Below are 18,892 nucleotides of genomic sequence, written 5' to 3'. Positions count from 1 at the left end.
GAGAAGATAAGTGACGAACAGAAGGGGCCCAGGACTGATCCCTGAGGTACACCGGCCCAGTTGGGGGGTGTCTCTGAAGTGTGGACCTTGAGTTGAATAAACTGTGTACGTGTGCTCCAACTGTGTTGGAGAGATACGAGGAAAACCAAGTGAGAGGAGTATGAGAAACACCAAGGGTTGCCAGTCTATTTAGGAGGATGTTGTATGAGATGGTGTCGAATGCTGCACTGAGATCTAAGAGGATGAGGATTGTGAGAAGACCGGAGTCAGCTGCCATCAGTAGGTCGTTTGTGATTTTTAACAGAGCAGATTCTGTACTGTGAAAAGGACGGAAGCCAGACTGGAATTGTTCGTAAAGGTTATTATTAGTGATTTGTTTGTGGAGCTGAGAGGCGACAATCTTTTCAAGAATTTTGGAGATGAAGGGAAGATTAGAAATGGGACGAAGGTTATTGAAGTCAGAAGGATCAGCACCAGGTTTTTTGATGAACGGAGTGACAGCAGCAGTCTTGAAGGCTAGTGGAACATATCCGGTGTTGAGGGAGGAATGAATGATGGCAGTGATGTGAGGAACCAGTGAAGGGAGACAAACTTTAACTAGGACTGTAGGGAGAGGGTCGAGCAGGCAGGTGGAAGGTTCAATCAGTTCAGAAATATCAGATGGGGATGGACGAGTGAAAATTGAGACGGGTGTGGGATAGAAAGAAAAGGAGGCAGAGGGTCTGCGATGGAGACAGCAGCTCTTCCAGTGGCAAGCTGTTGATGGATATTTGAGATTTTTGATGTAAAGGACAAAAGGGAATTGCAGAAGTCAGCTGAGTAAAGATGAGGAGGGATTGTGTCTGGAGGTTTTGTGATATTATTAAACAGTGAAAAGAGAGATAGAGAATTTCCTTCATTGGAACAGATTAAGCCTGAATAGTATGTGGATTTTGCTGAAGTAATACAGTCCTTGTATAGAAGAATGTGGCTATTGTACATGTCCTTATGAATGGTGAGTCCAGTTTTCTTGGCAAGGCGTTCAAGCCGGCGTCCTTTGGCTTTAAGCTGGCGCAGGGTGGGAGTGAACCATGGACCAAAGCGGGAGAAGGAAATGTATCTGTGTTTCAGTGGAGCACAGATGTTAAGAAGGTTGTTGAGGTTGTCATTGTAGTGAGAAACTAAATTATCAGACAGTGTGTCGAGATTGATATCCTTAATTTTCCTGAAGGAAATTATATATATGTGTGTGTATAATTTAAGACCCACTTAGCTGATTAGCACATCTTACGGAAGTTGAGTCAGTGCTTCTCAAAAACACAAACATTACACAACAGAAGACAATAATAAACTGAAATACAGTCAGCAGTGAAATGCACTTTGCAGTTGTGAAATATTAACTGTTGTTAAACTTTTTGTTGTTTGCATACAGGTGGGATTGTAGGAGGTTTCCCTGGTGCTCCTGGTGCTCCAGGATTTAAGGGAGAAAGAGGCATTTCCTACGCTGGAGGACCAGGCTACCCTGGACAAAAGGGACAGAAAGGAGAGCCAGGTGAGTTAAAAATCAGAGAAAATGAAAATTCTCATTAAAGGTAAGATAACTGTTGACTGTTGGATTGGTTTCTTGTTTTTTTTCCTTTACCAGGTAGCTCTGGACTTCCAGGAATCCCCGGTCCACCTGGACCTCCTGGTAGTATTCAGGATTCAAATATATTTGGACCTGTAGGAGACCCTGGGCTCCCTGGACTGGATGGAGAATACGGTAAAAACATCTCAGTAAAGCTTTCCTCCCCTCTCCCTCTTTCTTTCCTAAGGCCCTGTTTACACCAAAACGCTGAGATAGGAAAACGCAAAAGTTTTGTGTGATTAAAACTGCAAAGATTTGATAATGGCCTCCAGAGTGAAATTTTGTCACAACGCCAGGCAAGTCCCATCAGTGTAAACTAGAAGTGGAATCTTTTGCCGACGATGACGTATTTATGTCATCTTGCATTTGTGCACTCAGACCCTGCTTAACCAGCAAAAAGCACATTAACAATGGCAAACATGTCATGTTTGTGCTGCTACATCTTTTTAATTTGTTTGGTCTGTTGAAGGAAAACTGGTTGAGTATTTATGCCGTCAGCGAAGACACAGATGTTACATGCACCAGATAATTAGTGGTTCACATGTAACGCTTCTTTTGTTGTGTTTTGCAGTCTGGTGAGGATGCTCTACACCAGGGGTGTCCAAAGTCGGTCCTCGAGTGCTGCTGTCCTGCAGGTTTTCAATGTTTTCTGCTTCAACACACCTGACTCAAATTAAATAGATCCAACTGGAGCAGGGACACATCAAAAACCTGCAGGATTGTGGCCCTCGAGGACCCGAGCTGGACACCCCTGCTCTACACACCTGGGTGTGTTGTTGCAAAGTTTCACTGCCCTCTAGAGGCCTGGCATGTAACCTGCATTGTTTCCGGTCCTCTTTGCATTTTCTCCTGCACGGACACAGTTTTCATTCCGCTGTTGTAAACAAGGCGTAACACTGTCTTCCTTCTAACAGGTAAAGAAGGACCTCCAGGTCCTCCCGGGCCACCTGGTCCAGGCACAGCCCAGGGAGACCGTGGTGATCCTGGGTCCCCAGGTTTCACAGGATTCCCTGGTGCAAAAGGAGAACCAGGACTCCCTGCAGGCCCTGGACTTCCCGGTAGTCCTGGTTTCAAAGGTGAGGCGGAGCCCAAAGGCACAACATGAACCAAATTTAGAATTACTCTGTGTCTTTAATAAAAAATAAAACAGCATGTAAAGTATTGTGTTTCTGCTTTTAAGGAATTCGAGGTGATTCTGGTGTCATTGGCACTCCTGGTTACAAGGGGTTTCCTGGTGACCCCGGTTTCTTTGGAAACAAAGGACGTAAGGGAGGACGTGGTAGGTTATGTCTCCATGAGCAGAATTTCATATGTGAAATGTGATTGTACAGGATGTGAATGATTCTCTTGCATACTTCACCACCTTTAATTTTACTCTTAACTACACTATTTAATTCACTGTCATTTTGCCTCCATTGCTCATCTTTTCTTTATCTGTCTTGTCCTCCTCTCTTTACCAGGGCCTCCTGGGCGGAAGGGTCTCCCTGGAGTCGCACTGCCAATTCCTCCTGTAAACTTAGAGAACATTCCCGGAGAAATGGGTTTTATTGGTGAACAAGGAACCTCTGGTAATCCTGGAGTGCCCGGTCAGCCTGGCTTGCCCGGACTTCCAGGTGTGTAATAACAGCACTTACTTCAAATCCTGTACATTTTTTTTTCCTTTCTGGTATTTATTTCTGTTGTTGTATAGATTAAACAAATTAAATAAAGCTTTGAATTTGTGGATAGTGGTTGGCAGATTCAGTTTAATTCTGCAAGAGTCTGACAAAAGTTACACTTATCATCCAATTGAATGCCAAGGTGTATCTGAAAGTGTAAAGTTTTTAAGGATGAAATGTAGATCTTATATTATTAGTCCAGAGGGAATTAAAAATAGTAGAGTTAATATAAGTAGTTGAGTGCATCTTCAGTCACACAGTGAAAATAAATCTTCTGCATCAGGTTCAAAGGGTCGACCCGGACCTGTAGGTTCACTTGGCAGAACAGGATCACCAGGTTTTCCTGGGTCCATTGGTGATGCTGGGCCCCCTGGTTTCCCTGGACCCAATGGAGAGCAAGGTTAGTATTATGTCTGCTTGTAACCTAAACTTTTTTCTTTTTTTAACGCAATTTTGTTACAAATCATCGTGGCCAGTAGTCAGAAGTTAACTAGAAATTTCAGTCATTGTTGATGGAAAATTTTGAGTCGTTATATCCTCATATTGTTTAACACGTGCTATTAATAAATAATATACAAAGGCCAACATTTTAATTTTAAGTAAAATTGATAGCGACTGACCTTGTATATGACATGTTTCACCTCATATAAATGCTGTGGTAAATGTGTTTGTACTATTAAACTTAATACTCTTTCATTTGACAAATGGATGTAAATTGAAATTACACTGTATAAATGCTATGTTATTGACAGACAGAAACTTTTCTAAACTTTTTAAAATTGTTTTACAATTTGTTTTTATCTGAGTTTCAACATCTATTTTTCAAATTAAAATGATTTCTATTAAACGTTAACAAATTTGGTACAAATTGTATTTTGTAGGTTAAAACATACCCTAAGGGCTCATTTGTTTACTCATTTATTAATTTATAGACAGACCACTACTATCTACTGTGCTGCCTCTATGCCTCTTTCTGAGAATGTTCATTTTTATGACCTCCTCCATTGTCGCCATGTTTGCTAGTGTAACTCTGAAGTGAACTCTGAAACGTTTAAACCTACTTTTTTACATAAGAAAGTAGATTAAAGCAAAGAAAAGTGCCTGCCCCAATCCCACTTTTACACTCGGATACAATGATCATATTTTGTAATATCAAATTCAGTCTATCATATCTCTGGTTTTACATAGTCTGTCATTGTGAAACAACATTCTCCTAGTCAGTTTTTGTTATAGCACTTAAAGGTCTTGTGATTAAATCATGTTAGCTTAGTCATTGAAGGTTAAACGTGTAAGAAGATGTACCAAGAAATAGTTTTTTTTATACATCTATATTTGTACTGCAGTTAAACTGGTGTTTATTTTAGAGAGTTTTGTACCACAAAAAAGAAGAGAAATAAAAATGAACATAGCATGAAAAAGATGTGTTTGAACATGTTATTACACAAAAGCATGACAGATCACAATATTCCTAAAATCAGGAAGCTGATAGTAACCAATAAGACCAAGAAGAAGAATTGGGAGAAATATGGTACATCAGGGAGAAATTACTCAATTCAGTTCCTTTATTGTCCCTGGAGGGAAATTGGTTTTGCAGCCAGAACACAGACATACAGGACATACATCACAATAATCAAAAACAAAATCAGAACCAATGGCATGTGTCAAAAAAGAGATTCACACAACCCAATAACAATAAATAAAATAAAATAGGATAAATAAAACAAGCACTGGAAAACGTCTAATTCATGGTGCTGAGTTAGCAACGTTAGCTAACGATTGCTAATGTTGTGCTCTGTAAAGTTTATCACATATAAGACTTTAACAAACCAGAGTATTAAGCAGTATACAAAGCAGGCGCTATTAAAGGATCAGCTGGTGGGACATTAGTCATGACACATACTGTAGTTTTATGATGCTTGACTCAGTCATTGAAGTGCAAAAGAGAAACACCCAAACAACTTAGGCTTCCTACACCGGTGTCCTGGTCTGATGCATGAAGGGTCCTTTACCATTTTAAATTCTGTCAATTGCAAAAGGACTCTGTTGTCGTGGGGATTACCAGAGGTGCAGAAACATTCAACACTTTTGTCCAGGTCCTTGACTGCTGTGCAGATAACTGCTGTGAATTGGTACTTAGAGATAAACTGAATCCCCTCATCTAGAACACAAACAAAAGATATATTTGTGACCTTTAGGAAAACAGGAGTAATCAAATCACTGATTCCGTATTGGGAGACGAGGTGGGGGATTGCAAAGATCTAGGAGGTGAGCTGGACAACATACAAGATATGAAATGCATCAATGAGGCCACCAAAGAGACGGAGCTGACTCATTTTCTCTTTCCATGTATGCCAGCCAACACACTCCAGAGGTCCATGAACTAATAATTAATAACAATTAAAAAAAAAAAACTACTAAAAGATTATAGTTTCTTTTTTAATTTTATTTAGTTCATTTTTATCAGTGAAATATCTTTTCACCTGCACTTGCAAGTGCATTGTGACATGGAATGCTAACTTAGTTTTGCTCCTTCAGTTCAGAAAACTTCAGATTCTGTGTCTTCAGATGCTGGAAATTGCGCAACTTGCACATACAAAGTTCAGTTATAAAAAGTACAAAGAAAATTAAAAAGAACTACCCAGTCCATACAGTACAGAGAGTTGGAGCAGAGATGAACAGGATACAAACAGTTTTAAAGAATCAGCCGATGCCTGATTCTTCCCCTTGTTAACTAAAACAAGTTTATGGGTAAAAAACAAAACGCTTAACAATAAAAAGCAGATTCATCCAATCTCTCCATGACAACAATGCTATTTTAGATGTTTACAATAAAAACATAACCCTGCTGCCTCCACTAACATTCTCTTTTTATGTTTTACTCAGGTTTCCCAGGTGCAGTCGGCCGTCCTGGCAATCCTGGCGGCGTTGGCCGCAGCTTCAGCATTGGTTACACACTTGTGAAGCACAGCCAGAACTACCAGGTTCCCATGTGTCCTCAGGGCATGGCCAAACTGTGGGATGGATACAGCCTCCTGTATGTAGAGGGACAGGAGAAGGCGCACAACCAAGACCTTGGTATGGAACCAGTCATTTTCTCCTCACTAATGTGTCTGAAAATATTACTCTAGTTTTCCTCATTCCACATTCTTAAATTAAAAAGATTAAACTTTTTAACTCTTAAATTGAAAAAGTCCAAGAAATCATCTCCATCTGTTGTTTTCATTAAATTATGTGCCACAAAACTATGTGCAAAGTTCTAGATTACAGTGATTATTTATACCACCCATTTGATTTTTTTAAAATTCAACTTAAAGATATGTGACCTGTCCACATCCCTCCAGGTCAGCCAGGCTCATGCCTCCCCAGGTTCAGCACCATGCCTTTCCTCTACTGTTCACCCAGTGATATCTGCTATTACGCTAGCCGCAATGACAAATCCTACTGGCTCTCCACAACTGAACCCATACCCATGATGCCTGTGGCCGAGGGCCAGATAGAACCTTATATCAGCAGGTATTGTTTTTGTGTGATTACATCAAATTGATTCTTTCATAAAAAAATACCATATATGTGCATATATGTAGTCAGCTCTCACCTTAATGTATGAACAATGTGCAGGTGTTCAGTGTGTGAGGCTCCATCTCAGGCAGTGGCGGTCCACAGTCAGGACATGACCATCCCCAAATGCCCCCCTGGCTGGAGAAGCCTCTGGATAGGATATTCTTTCCTAATGGTAAGTTATAAACTACTTCTTCCCTTTTACAGTCATTTATTAAGATGCAATAGAATTGTTATAGTCTTTTTGTTTTTATTCATTCACTTTATTTATTTATTTATTTATTTATTTCACTAAAATATGTAATTGATCAGTTAAAAGGATACCTATAAATATTTCCAGAGCTAAACAAGCTACTTTAGAATTTTCTGTGTGTTAGATTAACAACCCAAAACCAAGATGCAAAGATGTCATCGTTCCAGAAATGTGATACATAGCACATTAATGTTGTTAAAACAATGTATATGTTAAATTCAAGTACAAAGGGAAAGACAGCACACCCTGTGTCAGTTCTTAAGTTGTATATATCAGAACACAAAAGGAAAAAAAATGGAATTAAATTAAAGCAAGGGTTCTATCAGGTCTTCTAGTAAGTAAATACATTTCAAAATAAACAGCACATGACATATTACACATTTCAATACTTATTCGCCCAAAAAATTAAAGAAAATGTAAAAACAGTGTATGAAAGTTGCTGACTGCTTGGATTCCAATTAAGATATGAAATAGCAATCAGGTGCTGTCAAATACAAACAATTAACTGATCATAGATCAGTGCAGTCACCTCTGTAAACGTAGAGGTTTAGGTAGTTCGCTTGTCTGCAGCGTTCAGGTTTGTGTTTAATCAATGTCACGGAGGAAAGACGTCAGCAATGATCTAAGGCAGGGGTAGCCAACGTTGGTCCTCGAGGGCACCAATCCGGCAGGTTTTCCAGATTTCCGTGCCCCAACACACCTGACTTAAACTAGCGAGTCATTGTGGAGATCCTTACAGGCTGTTGGATCCATTTAATTTGAGTCAGGTGTGCTGGAGCAGGGAAATCTGGAAAACCTGCCGGATTGGTGCCCTCGAGGACCAACGTTGGCTACCCCTGATCTAAGGGCACATTCACACTGGCCCTATTTGGTCCGCTTTAATCTGACCCTGGTCTGCTCCCACGGATAATCCGGTCCATTTGGAGCAGCGGGAAACCACATTATAATACATTATTTATGGAGATAATCTCACTTTTGAAAGCCTAAAACCAAGCATGGTTTCAGCACAGGGTGGAGCAGGGGGTCCATGGCATTTTAGTATATGTATGAAGGGGGGCCCGAGGAAAAAATTTGGGAACCACTGACTTAAATCACGATTAATATGTCAGATGCTATAATGTTGCCCACTTTTTTGGCGCAAGGCTAGGGACTTAAGTTTTATAACTTTTATACAAGTTTTGTAAATTGTTTTTTTTATTATTTATAAGTATAACAAATGGTACAAGTCAAATCTAGAAGTATGGATTAATTACAAGTACAAAACATTTGTCCCACATTTTACACACCTACTCAAGTTCCAATGACATTAATGTAATCTAACCAATCAAGGAGAAAGCTGACCAAAGCCAGCTCAACCATTACAACTCTCTAAAGGTGAGTCGGTTTATGGATGAATAAAACATTTAAGAACCCTGAGTGGAATTAGCTAAAAGTAGAAACTTGTCTTTCCAGAAAAACATGTCTCTGCTATTAGTTAAGTAGAGAAAAGTAGTGCAGGCAGCTATAACAGTGGCACTGGCATTGGACAGTAGTGTAGTGGTTTAATTTTGTTTTGGAGACAAAGAATCTTAGACCCTCTCTCTCCTTGCTTGGTTTGGGATTAGAGAAATCTGGTTCTTGAGTAGCCGTGTAAAATGGTTGACATGTTGTGTATTTCTAAAACTGGCTTGTATTTTCTGACTTTCCTTTGCCAAACTTGCAGAATTACTTCATATTTGTAGATTTGATTTGTAGCTGTACTTGTTATAGTTTTAAATATAGAGATACAAGTTATAAAACTTGTGTACAAGTTAAAGTAAAAAAAGAAAGCAGGAGGGAGATGGTGAGAAAGTGTCCTTTGTTTTTATTTTCTACCACAGCACACAGCAGCCGGCGCTGAAGGTGGCGGTCAGTCGTTGGTGTCTCCTGGCTCCTGCTTGGAAGATTTCCGTGCGACTCCATTCATCGAGTGCAACGGGGCCAAGGGAACCTGCCACTACTTTGCTAATAAGTACAGCTTTTGGCTGACTATTGTCGATCCCAACCGTCAGTTTGTTTTTCCACCGAACCCGGAGACCCTAAAGGGAGGCCAGGAGCGCTCCAGAGTCAGCCGCTGCCAGGTCTGCAGCAAGCTCTTGTAGGTGGAGGTGAAGCGTGGAAGGGTGGAGAGAAACATCAGGAGGTGATACACTTTACTTTAAGGTAAAAGAAAAGGTGCTGACGTTGGAAAACAAGAACATGTGACTGAAATTGAGCCCCTTTCCTGCTTTAATAATGGTTTCAGGATTGAGTTGAGCAGAATCAGCCCCAGTTTTATCCCATGCCGGAACCACTGGCTCAACTAAAGGAAGAAGCTGGAGAAAGGAAATATACGGAGAAGGATTCTGGTGTTATTGCCCTTCTCTAGATTTTCACTGACAATGGTGCTAATGTTTGTGTTGTTCTGTTCTCTTTTTATGGTTTTTGGCAAGAATTATTCTCTGCTACCTCGGAGAGTACCGCCCCATTGGAAAGCATTTTTCATCTCTGAAATGGTTTAGCCGATATAGATGCTAGCCTAACTGATACCGGTTTTCATTATTATCTGAAATGGCCCATTTTGGGGTTTTATGTTGCAGTTTGTTATATTCATAGCCATCACCATGGAGTAGCCTTTGTAAATATAGGACAAGGGGCTGAAGGAAATGCTATTGAAACTGGAGATTTTGCAAGAAAAATAATAAAATCACTAATCTAGTGTAAAACACTAAATAAAAGGAGATTAAATGAGTGGTATAATAGAACAATAAATTATACAGGTAAAATTAAAGTAGAGCAAACACAAAAAGAAACTGATGAAGCACACGGTAATTTACAGAGAAGTAAGCCGTATACCAGGAAGTAATCCTAAAACTTAATATAATAAAAACATAGGTTACTATATTCAATTCAAAGCCAGACCAAACAAGTATCTGTACACATCTCTTTCAGTGGACTTACAAAAATAAGGCAACTAAATTTATTGGTTTTCATTTTCAATTCTTTACTGCTTTTTCATAGCTATGCCAGGCTTAAGATCAACTTCCCAGCATTTTCTAGAACAAACCCCATCTGCTAGTGTGGGGTTTGCTTGTCAGCAACATTATCTATCCATGAACATGCACAAATACTAGTTTACACAGTATTTTTAATGTTTTAAATACCTGTGACTCTTTGGTGCTACACTTCCCTGGCAGTTGACTTTAAGTGGAGCATTTGAGATCAGTTCTTGCAAAGAAAAAGAAAAAGTTATCACTTTTCCCACAAATATCTCAAACAGAATCTCTGCTACAGTTGTAGATAAGAACAAATGTCTGATACTGCACTGATGTGAACTCTAATGACTTAGAGCAACAATAAAATCAAGCAAAGGGGCATATTTCTCTATCTCTGCTCTCAACTCTCACATGTTTTCATTGTATTGTGACCAAACTAGTATTTTTAATTCATTTTTTAAAATCTTGATTTTAGGAAAACAGAAAACCAAACACACTAAAAGAGCATTAATTATTCCTGTACATAGAACTTAACTGCATTTCTCAGCAAATCATGTTAGAGCCAAGATTTATCATGTTGTTAGTTCCTTGTGTTCACTCAAAAAAGAGAGAAAATGGCTTATTTTCTGCTATTAAATGTAGAGTTTTCAGCCACAATGAACAAGCATTTGCAAACACATCTAAAAGGAAAGTATCAAACTTGGTCAGTTTTTACATTAAGTATGATTTACAAATTGGACATGACTTCTATTATGACCATTATGTTTAGCAGGTTTCTGCTTGTAGCCTTGACATTTCACTTTTTCTGATAGGTTTTAATTTCTTTTCTCATTTTGGTCTGTATTTGTTGTTTTTGTAATCTAGACTGATGATGATACTATATTTTGGTTTTATTTACTGAGATGGGAAAATAATGTGTACATTAAATATAAAGAGAAAAAATTTGCCTTCAGGATGTTTTTAAATGGAAAGCATATTCACCATTTATGACTTAACGGATATTAAAGTTTCCATCGTCTGTTTGAACCTAAATACCCGATCAGAGCCAAATATAATCAGCAACCTGTTGTAAGCGAATGACAGAAAAGAAATGCAGTTTTCTTCAGAAGATCCATAACTACAGCAAAAAATTGTAATAAAATGTGTAACTGCAATGTGTATTTTTGTCCGCACACAAATTGTAATAAAGTTTTAAAACTAAGAAATGCTGGGGTTCTTATTTGTTGTTACAACAGGACCACGACATGCTCTTTACTGTGGATATGAAAACAAAATTATCAAGAGAGCCATATATCCATAAAGCTCCTCTTGGCAAAGCAAATTTGTTCAGCACAACACGCCAGGCCATCTTTCGGCTTGCTACAATGCTGGACAGAACAAGGTTTAAAAGAAAAAAAAAAGCTAATGACCTGAACATTTTCTTTACAAAGTTTGAAAAATATATATTTTTTTTTACGATGAGTATTTAAATGAGATAGAAATCATATCCACTGACCTATCAGGATAGAAAGCATTCACTAGGTTTCACTCTTTCCACATTTTGTTGTTATAACCTTGTTCCAAATTTTTTTTTTCCTTGAAGTCTAACACACAATACCCCATGCTGACAAAGTAAAAAAGTTTTAATTTCTTTTGCAAATTCATCAACAATAAAACATACAGAAAAACATGATTTGAAAAGGCACATATTTGTCAGAACATAAAGTCCATGGAATTGTCTGTAGAAAGGGAGGATTGTGTTGAGGCTCAGATCTAGGAGGGGTACAGAATGATTTCTGCAGCATTAAAAGGCCTTGTTGAGCTCAGGGTTTGTTTTTTGATCCGCATCCTCACTACCTTCAGCGCAACCTTCACTTTCCCTTTCCTTTCTTCAGTTACATCTGCTTTCTCTCTCTGCTACAAAGAGGACAGAACCCATGAAGACAAAATAGATGCTAGATTATTTTAACCTGCTTATAGCATAATGTACAATAGAATACTACTTGGTATAGGTATTACTAAAATTCGACTTAGAATCAGCTACAGATGGTTGACTGTAAACTGAATAACTTCACTACTTACAGGAACTCAGCTTGTCTCACATACTCAGTGATCATCTGGACATGATGAACCTGAGGCTGTCTGATACCTGATGACCATGTGGTTCATGATGTTAAGCTTGGATAATACTAATTATAATAATTAATAAATAATAACAATGCTACTCTGAAAGGTTTAGTATGTCTGCTTTGCAATAATCCATTTCCTAGGCTACACCAACAAACCCGTGAGTCATGTTTAGTGTTAAACGTCATGTCTTCTTTTTATAACATGCAGATTTTTTTTCTTTCTTTATATATATATATATATATATATATATATATATATGATAAAAATATTTGTCCTCTCGCCCTCCGTGGGCAGTCTCTCATCCATCCAAGCTTGGGTTACTGCCCCAAGTGCTCCGATGACCACGAGCACCACTGTTGCCTTCAATTTCCAGGCCTTCTCAAGTTCTTCTTTCAGGCCTTGATATTTCTCCAGATTCTCATGTTCCTTTTTCCTGATGTTTCAATCGCTTGGTATTGCGATGTCAACCACAACGGCTTTCCTCTGCTATTTCTCCGAATGTCATTGCTGTAGATCCTGGTTGTGTGGATCAGTGAGTCAATGTCTCGCTTGCTCTTGGCGTACAGCTGGATGTCATCCATGTAGAGGAGGTGACTGACGGTGGACCCATTCCTGAGTCTGTATCCATAGCCAGTCTTGGTGATTATTTGGCTGAGGAGGTTCAGACCTATGCAGAACAGCACCAGGGACAAGGCATCTACTTGGTATATGCCACATTTGATGGACACTTGTGCAGTTGGCTTACAGTTGGCCTCAAGGGTGGTCTTCCACTGCCACATTGAGTTTGCAATGAAGGCTCTTAGAGTCCGGTAGATGTTATACATCTCCAAGCATTCCATGATCCATGTGTGTGGCATTGAGTCATAGCCTTTCTTGTAATCAATCCAGGCAGTGCACAGATTGGTATTCCTGATTCTGCAGTCCCGAACAACTGTTCTATCTACCAGCAGCTGCTGTTTTGCTCCTCTGGTATTTTTACCAATGACCTTCTGTGCTGTGCTCATGTATTGATCCATGTGCCCACTTATCTTAGCCGCTATGATGCCTGGCATGAGCTTCCATGTGGTAGGGAGACAGGTTATTGGCCGATAGTTGGATGAAACTGTTCTCTTCAGGGGATCCTTCTGGATCAGGATTGTCCGGCCTTCAGTTAGCCATTCAGGGTGGGTCCCATCCTTTAGCAGCTGGGTCATTTGTGCTGCCAGGTGCTCATGGAGTGCAGTTAGCTTCTTCAGCCAGTAGGTGTGAACCATGTCAGTCCCTGGTGCTGTCCAGTTCTTCATAGCTGAGACTCTTTGTTGAATGTCTGCCCCCGTGATGGTTACTGGTTCTTGTTCAGGGAGGTGGTCTGCTCTTAGATCCATCAGCCACTGTGCACCGCTGTTGTGCAATGCCTCCTTCTCCCATATGCCTTTCCAGTATTGTTCAGTCTCCAGCATGGTGGGTCTGCCCTGTTGTTATTACCCTGCCCCTGAGAATACACTTTAGCTGGTTGAGTTGAGAACAGCCGGTTTATTCGCCTTGCTTCAATTTCTCTCATGTACCTCTTTAGGCGGGTGGCCAAGGCTTGGCGTTGTTGTTTGGCAGTTTCTAGTGCTTCAGGTATGGGCATCTGGCTGTACCTCCTGGGTACCTGTTTTTTCATTGCACCTTTCTGGAGCTCTGATAGTTGGCTCACTTCTCTCCGAGCTGCCTTGATTTTAGCCTCCAACCTCCTCTTCCATGGTGGATATGTATCTTTATAATCTTTATAATATTTTATTAATATTTATAATCTCTGTAATTGGCGTCGGGGTTGCCTGATGCTCATTTTTGCCATGATCTTATCTCTTAGGTCAGTCGCTGCCTCGCACAGCCTGATTGTGCTTATTAGGGCTTCATACCCAATCTCTGGATAGGGAGTTTTTGTTGTTAACTCCCCCCTGACCTGGTGTCCTGGCTCCCCCTTGCCGTAGCATTTGTGTTGTACCTCGTCAGTCTCAAGCTGTGATAGCAGTTGCCGTCTGTGGATGTTGGAACATTGAGCTACTAGTTGTTTGGCAGTGAGTGTTGATTGTGGGTTTCGAAGATTCCATATTTCCCACATTCTCTGCATGTAACCCCTCTGACTAGGGTTACTGGAGTAGTAGCATTCCAACAGAGCCTTGTTCTCGCCTCTCGTCTATTTCCATCATGTTCCAGTAGCCCACTTCTTGCCAGGGTGCTCTGGTTCCCCATCACCTGACGCTGTCACGTGTGAGCGGAGGTGAAGACCCAAATGCAGGCGGATCAGGCAGGAGACAGAATTTATGCAGATAAAAGGGTTTATTTTCCCAAAACTCAAGACAGGGAACCACACAAGACAGGGAGTATACCACATATACCACATAAGGATCTGACGAGGAGTAACTGAAAACCAAGAGCATATATACATGGAGGGAGTAATGAGAAACAGGTGAAGTGGATGAATAATTAGACCAGGTGTTCTAAAGAGGCAAAAACAGAAACTACAGAGCACACAAGGGAAAAACTAACTTAACATGACAAAACCAAAAACCCAAACCATGATCTTAAAGTAGAAACTAATCATGACAAAAACCAGAACTATAACCCAGAACCATAACTAGATAATGACGAACATGACCCATACACAGCCCATGATCATGTAAGATGCAGACCTTGTTTGACTGGCCGACGTTTGAGCCGGTATGTCTCGTGTTCCCTTGTCTCTCATCATATGAGGTAGGCAGTAGCACCGAGGGTCTTGCCTAAGGACCCACATTGTGCTGGTAATTACATATATATGTATGTATATATATAATTTTTTTAGACCACTAATGGTACTAATTATAAAAGGTATGATACCCATTGGTACAAAAATCTGATAGATCGACCCACTAGTCATGATTGATTCTGGGCTGGACCAATTACAGCCGAGGACCGATGCCCCTCCTGAAAAAAATCAAGACAGAAAGAGGCAAGCCCATCAGGCAGAAGCAACTAAATGTGTTAAAAATAACAAAAAAAATTTCTGCTAGTCGCGGAGTTTCCTCAGCCACAGGTGAGGCCGTGGCAGGCAAGTGAATGAGGGGAAGGGAAGGAAGGAGGTGAGACTGGCGGTGGCCGTCAGTGCCACTGTTGGGGAAACTGAACTTCTGGTAAGTGATGAACTGGGTCAGATATAAATCAAGTTTGGGTGTAGTTTATTTTCGTTTTGCTTGATACCTCTTAAAGGAGTCATCAACCGGGAATTGCACTGACGTGTTAACTTCCCTGAAAGCCATTCTTTTGAAGACAGTCGAGTTTTTCCGTCTGGGTCCTGTGTTCACAGCATAATCACTCACAATATTAAACTCTCGCAAACACGGAATTTTAATTTGCACCTTGGATTTTGTCATCACAGGAGGCTATTTGAATAACCCAGCCCCTATTGAATGATATGATATAAAGTCATGCTTTACTGCTGACGCAGCTAATGCTAAAGGACAAGCCTAATGCAAAGTACAAATGAGTTTTCTTAAATTTTTTATAAGTGGGTGAAATGCTCTGCCACTTAAATTATTTGGTTGCTATCACTAAGCTGTTGGTGTTTTGGAGTGCACTGGGCCAGACCCCCTTCCCATTCTGGCCTCCCTGCGGCCATTCAGCGTGCACCTCATTAACATTAGTCAAAAGCTTGTATGAACTCTCATAGACAAAGTTGTGGTATGAGCAAAGGGTCAGAACGAGCTCTATGTCTGATTTTTTTGTTCAAAAAATTGTCAAAAAAAATATTTAAAGACACTTAGAGGGCAATGAATATATGAAAAGACCAGATGATGACACCTTTAAAACAGTCAGGAGTTAAAAGTAGGCCATTTAACAATTTAGCTAGCTATACATGCTATTTAGCTAGCATGGCGGGTTTCTCTACTGCTGAGCTGTTTCTGTCATAGACATATGTAGACGGTGCATTGGTCCAATGTCAATGGGGCCGCCACTTTGATCCTAGGAACAGTTAAAATGGACAACTGTTTTATAATCTATAAACAAATAACTTTGGGTAGCCTACCTAGTCATACATGTTGTTGTCCTAGCCTATATCGTTGATTAGGCTACATGTGAGATCCTTCAGTTCCACTTCAGACATAATCTGACAGCATCTGATTGATCCTGGACCCTATTCAGTATTACAGGATTTACTATAATATTTACTGTTGATGGTTTTCACTGGTGCATTCCTTAAAAACTTTTAATTAGTGGTTGTTAGTTTTTAGAGTACGATTTTTTAAAATACTAAAAATCTGCATTCTGTTCCATGAGATGGAAGAACAGGAGAGAAAGACTGAGGAGCAAACGAGAGACATGGAAGAGCAGGTGAGAGAAATAAAAGAACAGGGGTGAGAGATGGAAGAGCCAGTGAGAGAAGAACAGGAGCGAGAAAGCCGGGGCATAGACTACTTTGCTCGCCCTGAGCCGCCATCTTACAGGCGTTCTTATATCACCACCCACAGCAGAACACCAGCAGGGCAGTTGAGGAGGCTAAGCTGCCGTATTTATGTATTTGTTCCAGTTTAAAGACATTTTATTTGGTAATTTTATTTCTTTTGAATACCTGTCAGGCCATATACTGTACTTATTATTACTTATTATTTTTGTGTGTGTGTTCTTTTTGAACACACCTTCTTGCTTCTGTTACTGCAACTGTTCTGTTGCTACAAAACAATTTCCCCACTGAGGGACTAATAAAGGTTTCTGAATGTTACTTTATCATTATTATTATTATTATTATTTTATTATTATTATTTGATTATTATTGTAAAGGTGCTAAGCCTACTGCTTAAAGCGCCTGAAGTGCTGCTAATGGGAACTTTTCTTGACGCATTGTTGTCGCTGGCGTACTTGTGTACAAAAGCCAAGTCCAAGGCATATTTGTCGTTTTTTCTCTTTGATTATTCAAAGTGTTCAATGAATCTCATAAATTGCAGTGCTCACCGACCATTCCCAATGCACAAGTATCACAAAGCCATACAGCAATAATGTTTCATTCTTTTGTCCAACGTTAAGGTGTAAGGAGTGAATGGACCATCAATGAATGACTAACGAACGGTCAAAAACTGTGTTCACCTTCCTACAAGCAACACCTTTCACCTGCAGGAAGGTTCCCACTTAAATAAGCAGCGACACAGGGTACACAATGCTGCCACCTAGTTCCCAAACAAACTATATATACAAACACTTAAAAAAGGCACTCCTACTCCTACAGTTATTATTATTATTAGTTTTCACTTTAATCATCTACATATCTCCAGGTTTCTACTAAGTACTGTATAGAATAATGGGACAAGGAGGATGGTGTTAATTTAAGTTTATGAGACAAGTACATATAAATGAACAAGACAGTGTATAAGCAGTATCATAAGAAAATTATTATTTCATTCATAGGTTGTCTTTCCATCAATACCTGCTGGGCTAGTCTTGGTTCAAAATGCCCGAGCCGATTTTTTTGTCCCATTTCAGACCTGTCCTGAGTAGTTAAAACCAGACTCCGATTGTAAGAGTGAAGATACCGAGATGGTGAAAGACGCACGTTTACAGCAAAATGTTTACAAAATTTTATGTGGCAGAGCTCTTCACCCCACTCATAAAAAAGAAAACAGGGGGTTAAACTTTTAGGTTCATCCCTTAGAGTTAGCATTAGCATTAGTTGTGTCAGCAGTAAAGCATGACTTTATATCATATCATTCCACACCTAAAGCATGACTTTAGGCGGGGAAGAGGGGCTGGCTTATTTAAATAGCCTCCTGTGAAGATGGAATCCCAGGAGCAAATTAAAATCATGCTTTTATGAAAGTTTATCCTTGTTGGCGGTTCTGCTGTGAACAAAGGGCCCAGACGGAAAAACTCCACCGTCGTCAAAAGAAAGACTTTCAGGGAAATTAACACTTTGGTCCAATACCAATACACATGTTTTAAAAAAGTGCTGTTTCTGGGTGATGACTCCTCCATACAGTGAGTCCATCTCTCTGCAGTCGTGTCACAGTGACACAATGTTTTATGAGGCTTTGATTTCACCATTTCTAGCTTCACTGAGATTATTTCCAGGCGACTAAGCAGATATTAATAGAGCATAAGTCTTTGTGAAACATTTGTGACAGTGTTATCCAACCTCTTCCTTTTCAGTTTGTTTTGAAAATGCACTCCTGTCTTTTTCTACTACGTGACATCCATTACAACTTAAATGATTTCAAAAGTAAAATTTGTCTCTCACACACTAGCAGAATTCCTTTCATACATACTAGTGAAATGTGATTTCATAAATTTCCCTGCAGTGTGTGAATTATTATGTAAGATAAGATAATCCTTTATTTGTCCTACAGTGGGGAAATTTCGGTGCTACAGCAGAAAGGTGATAGTGTAAAACCAGTGCAGGCCAGACAGACAGACAGACAGACAGACAGATCTATCCTGCCCCAGCCAAATCATTTAGATAGACACTTGATTAATCCTGTCGTGGTTAACACCGCAGCCTCACGTGTCAAGCCTTGGCTGCAGTCAGGTTTGAACAGTGTGAAACAGTTGTCTTCAACATTACCAAAATTATTAATAAAATAATGCAGTATTCAGTATGGAAAAAAAAAATAATTAAATATTTTGGATTATAAACTGTTGTTCAAACTTTTGCTTGTTCAGATTTTCTTTTTGCTTGTTCAGATTTTCTTTTCACTTTAAATTACTTGATTTTACAAATGGCAAA

At 39.7% G+C, this 18,892-nt stretch overlaps 1 protein-coding gene across 8 annotated transcripts in view; it reads left to right on the top strand.

The window, feature by feature from the left end:
- Window positions 1-11,263, top strand: part of col4a6 (collagen, type IV, alpha 6) — a 202,156-nt gene extending 190,893 nt beyond the window's left edge. For 6 of the 8 annotated variants that reach the window (XM_041986707.1, XM_041986706.1, XM_041986705.1 and 3 more), the window contains 10 exons: window positions 1,412-1,531; window positions 1,625-1,741; window positions 2,521-2,682; window positions 2,787-2,885; window positions 3,067-3,219; window positions 3,548-3,664; window positions 6,148-6,339; window positions 6,606-6,777; window positions 6,883-6,997; window positions 8,935-11,263. In XM_041986707.1, coding sequence (XP_041842641.1) covers window positions 1,412-1,531; window positions 1,625-1,741; window positions 2,521-2,682; window positions 2,787-2,885; window positions 3,067-3,219; window positions 3,548-3,664; window positions 6,148-6,339; window positions 6,606-6,777; window positions 6,883-6,997; window positions 8,935-9,195 — 1,508 coding nt within the window. In that variant the 3' untranslated portion in view covers window positions 9,196-11,263. The remainder of the gene's footprint in view (window positions 1-1,411; window positions 1,532-1,624; window positions 1,742-2,520; window positions 2,683-2,786; window positions 2,886-3,066; window positions 3,220-3,547; window positions 3,665-6,147; window positions 6,340-6,605; window positions 6,778-6,882; window positions 6,998-8,934) is intronic. The other 2 variants (XR_006010578.1, XM_041986704.1) reach the window with 2 other exon arrangements.
- The last annotated feature ends 7,629 nt before the right edge of the window (window positions 11,264-18,892 follow it).

This window comes from Melanotaenia boesemani, chromosome 5 (genome assembly GCF_017639745.1).
Source record: "Melanotaenia boesemani isolate fMelBoe1 chromosome 5, fMelBoe1.pri, whole genome shotgun sequence".
Taxonomy (NCBI): Eukaryota; Metazoa; Chordata; class Actinopteri; order Atheriniformes; family Melanotaeniidae; genus Melanotaenia; species Melanotaenia boesemani.
This window is presented reverse-complemented; position numbering and strand designations above follow the sequence as displayed.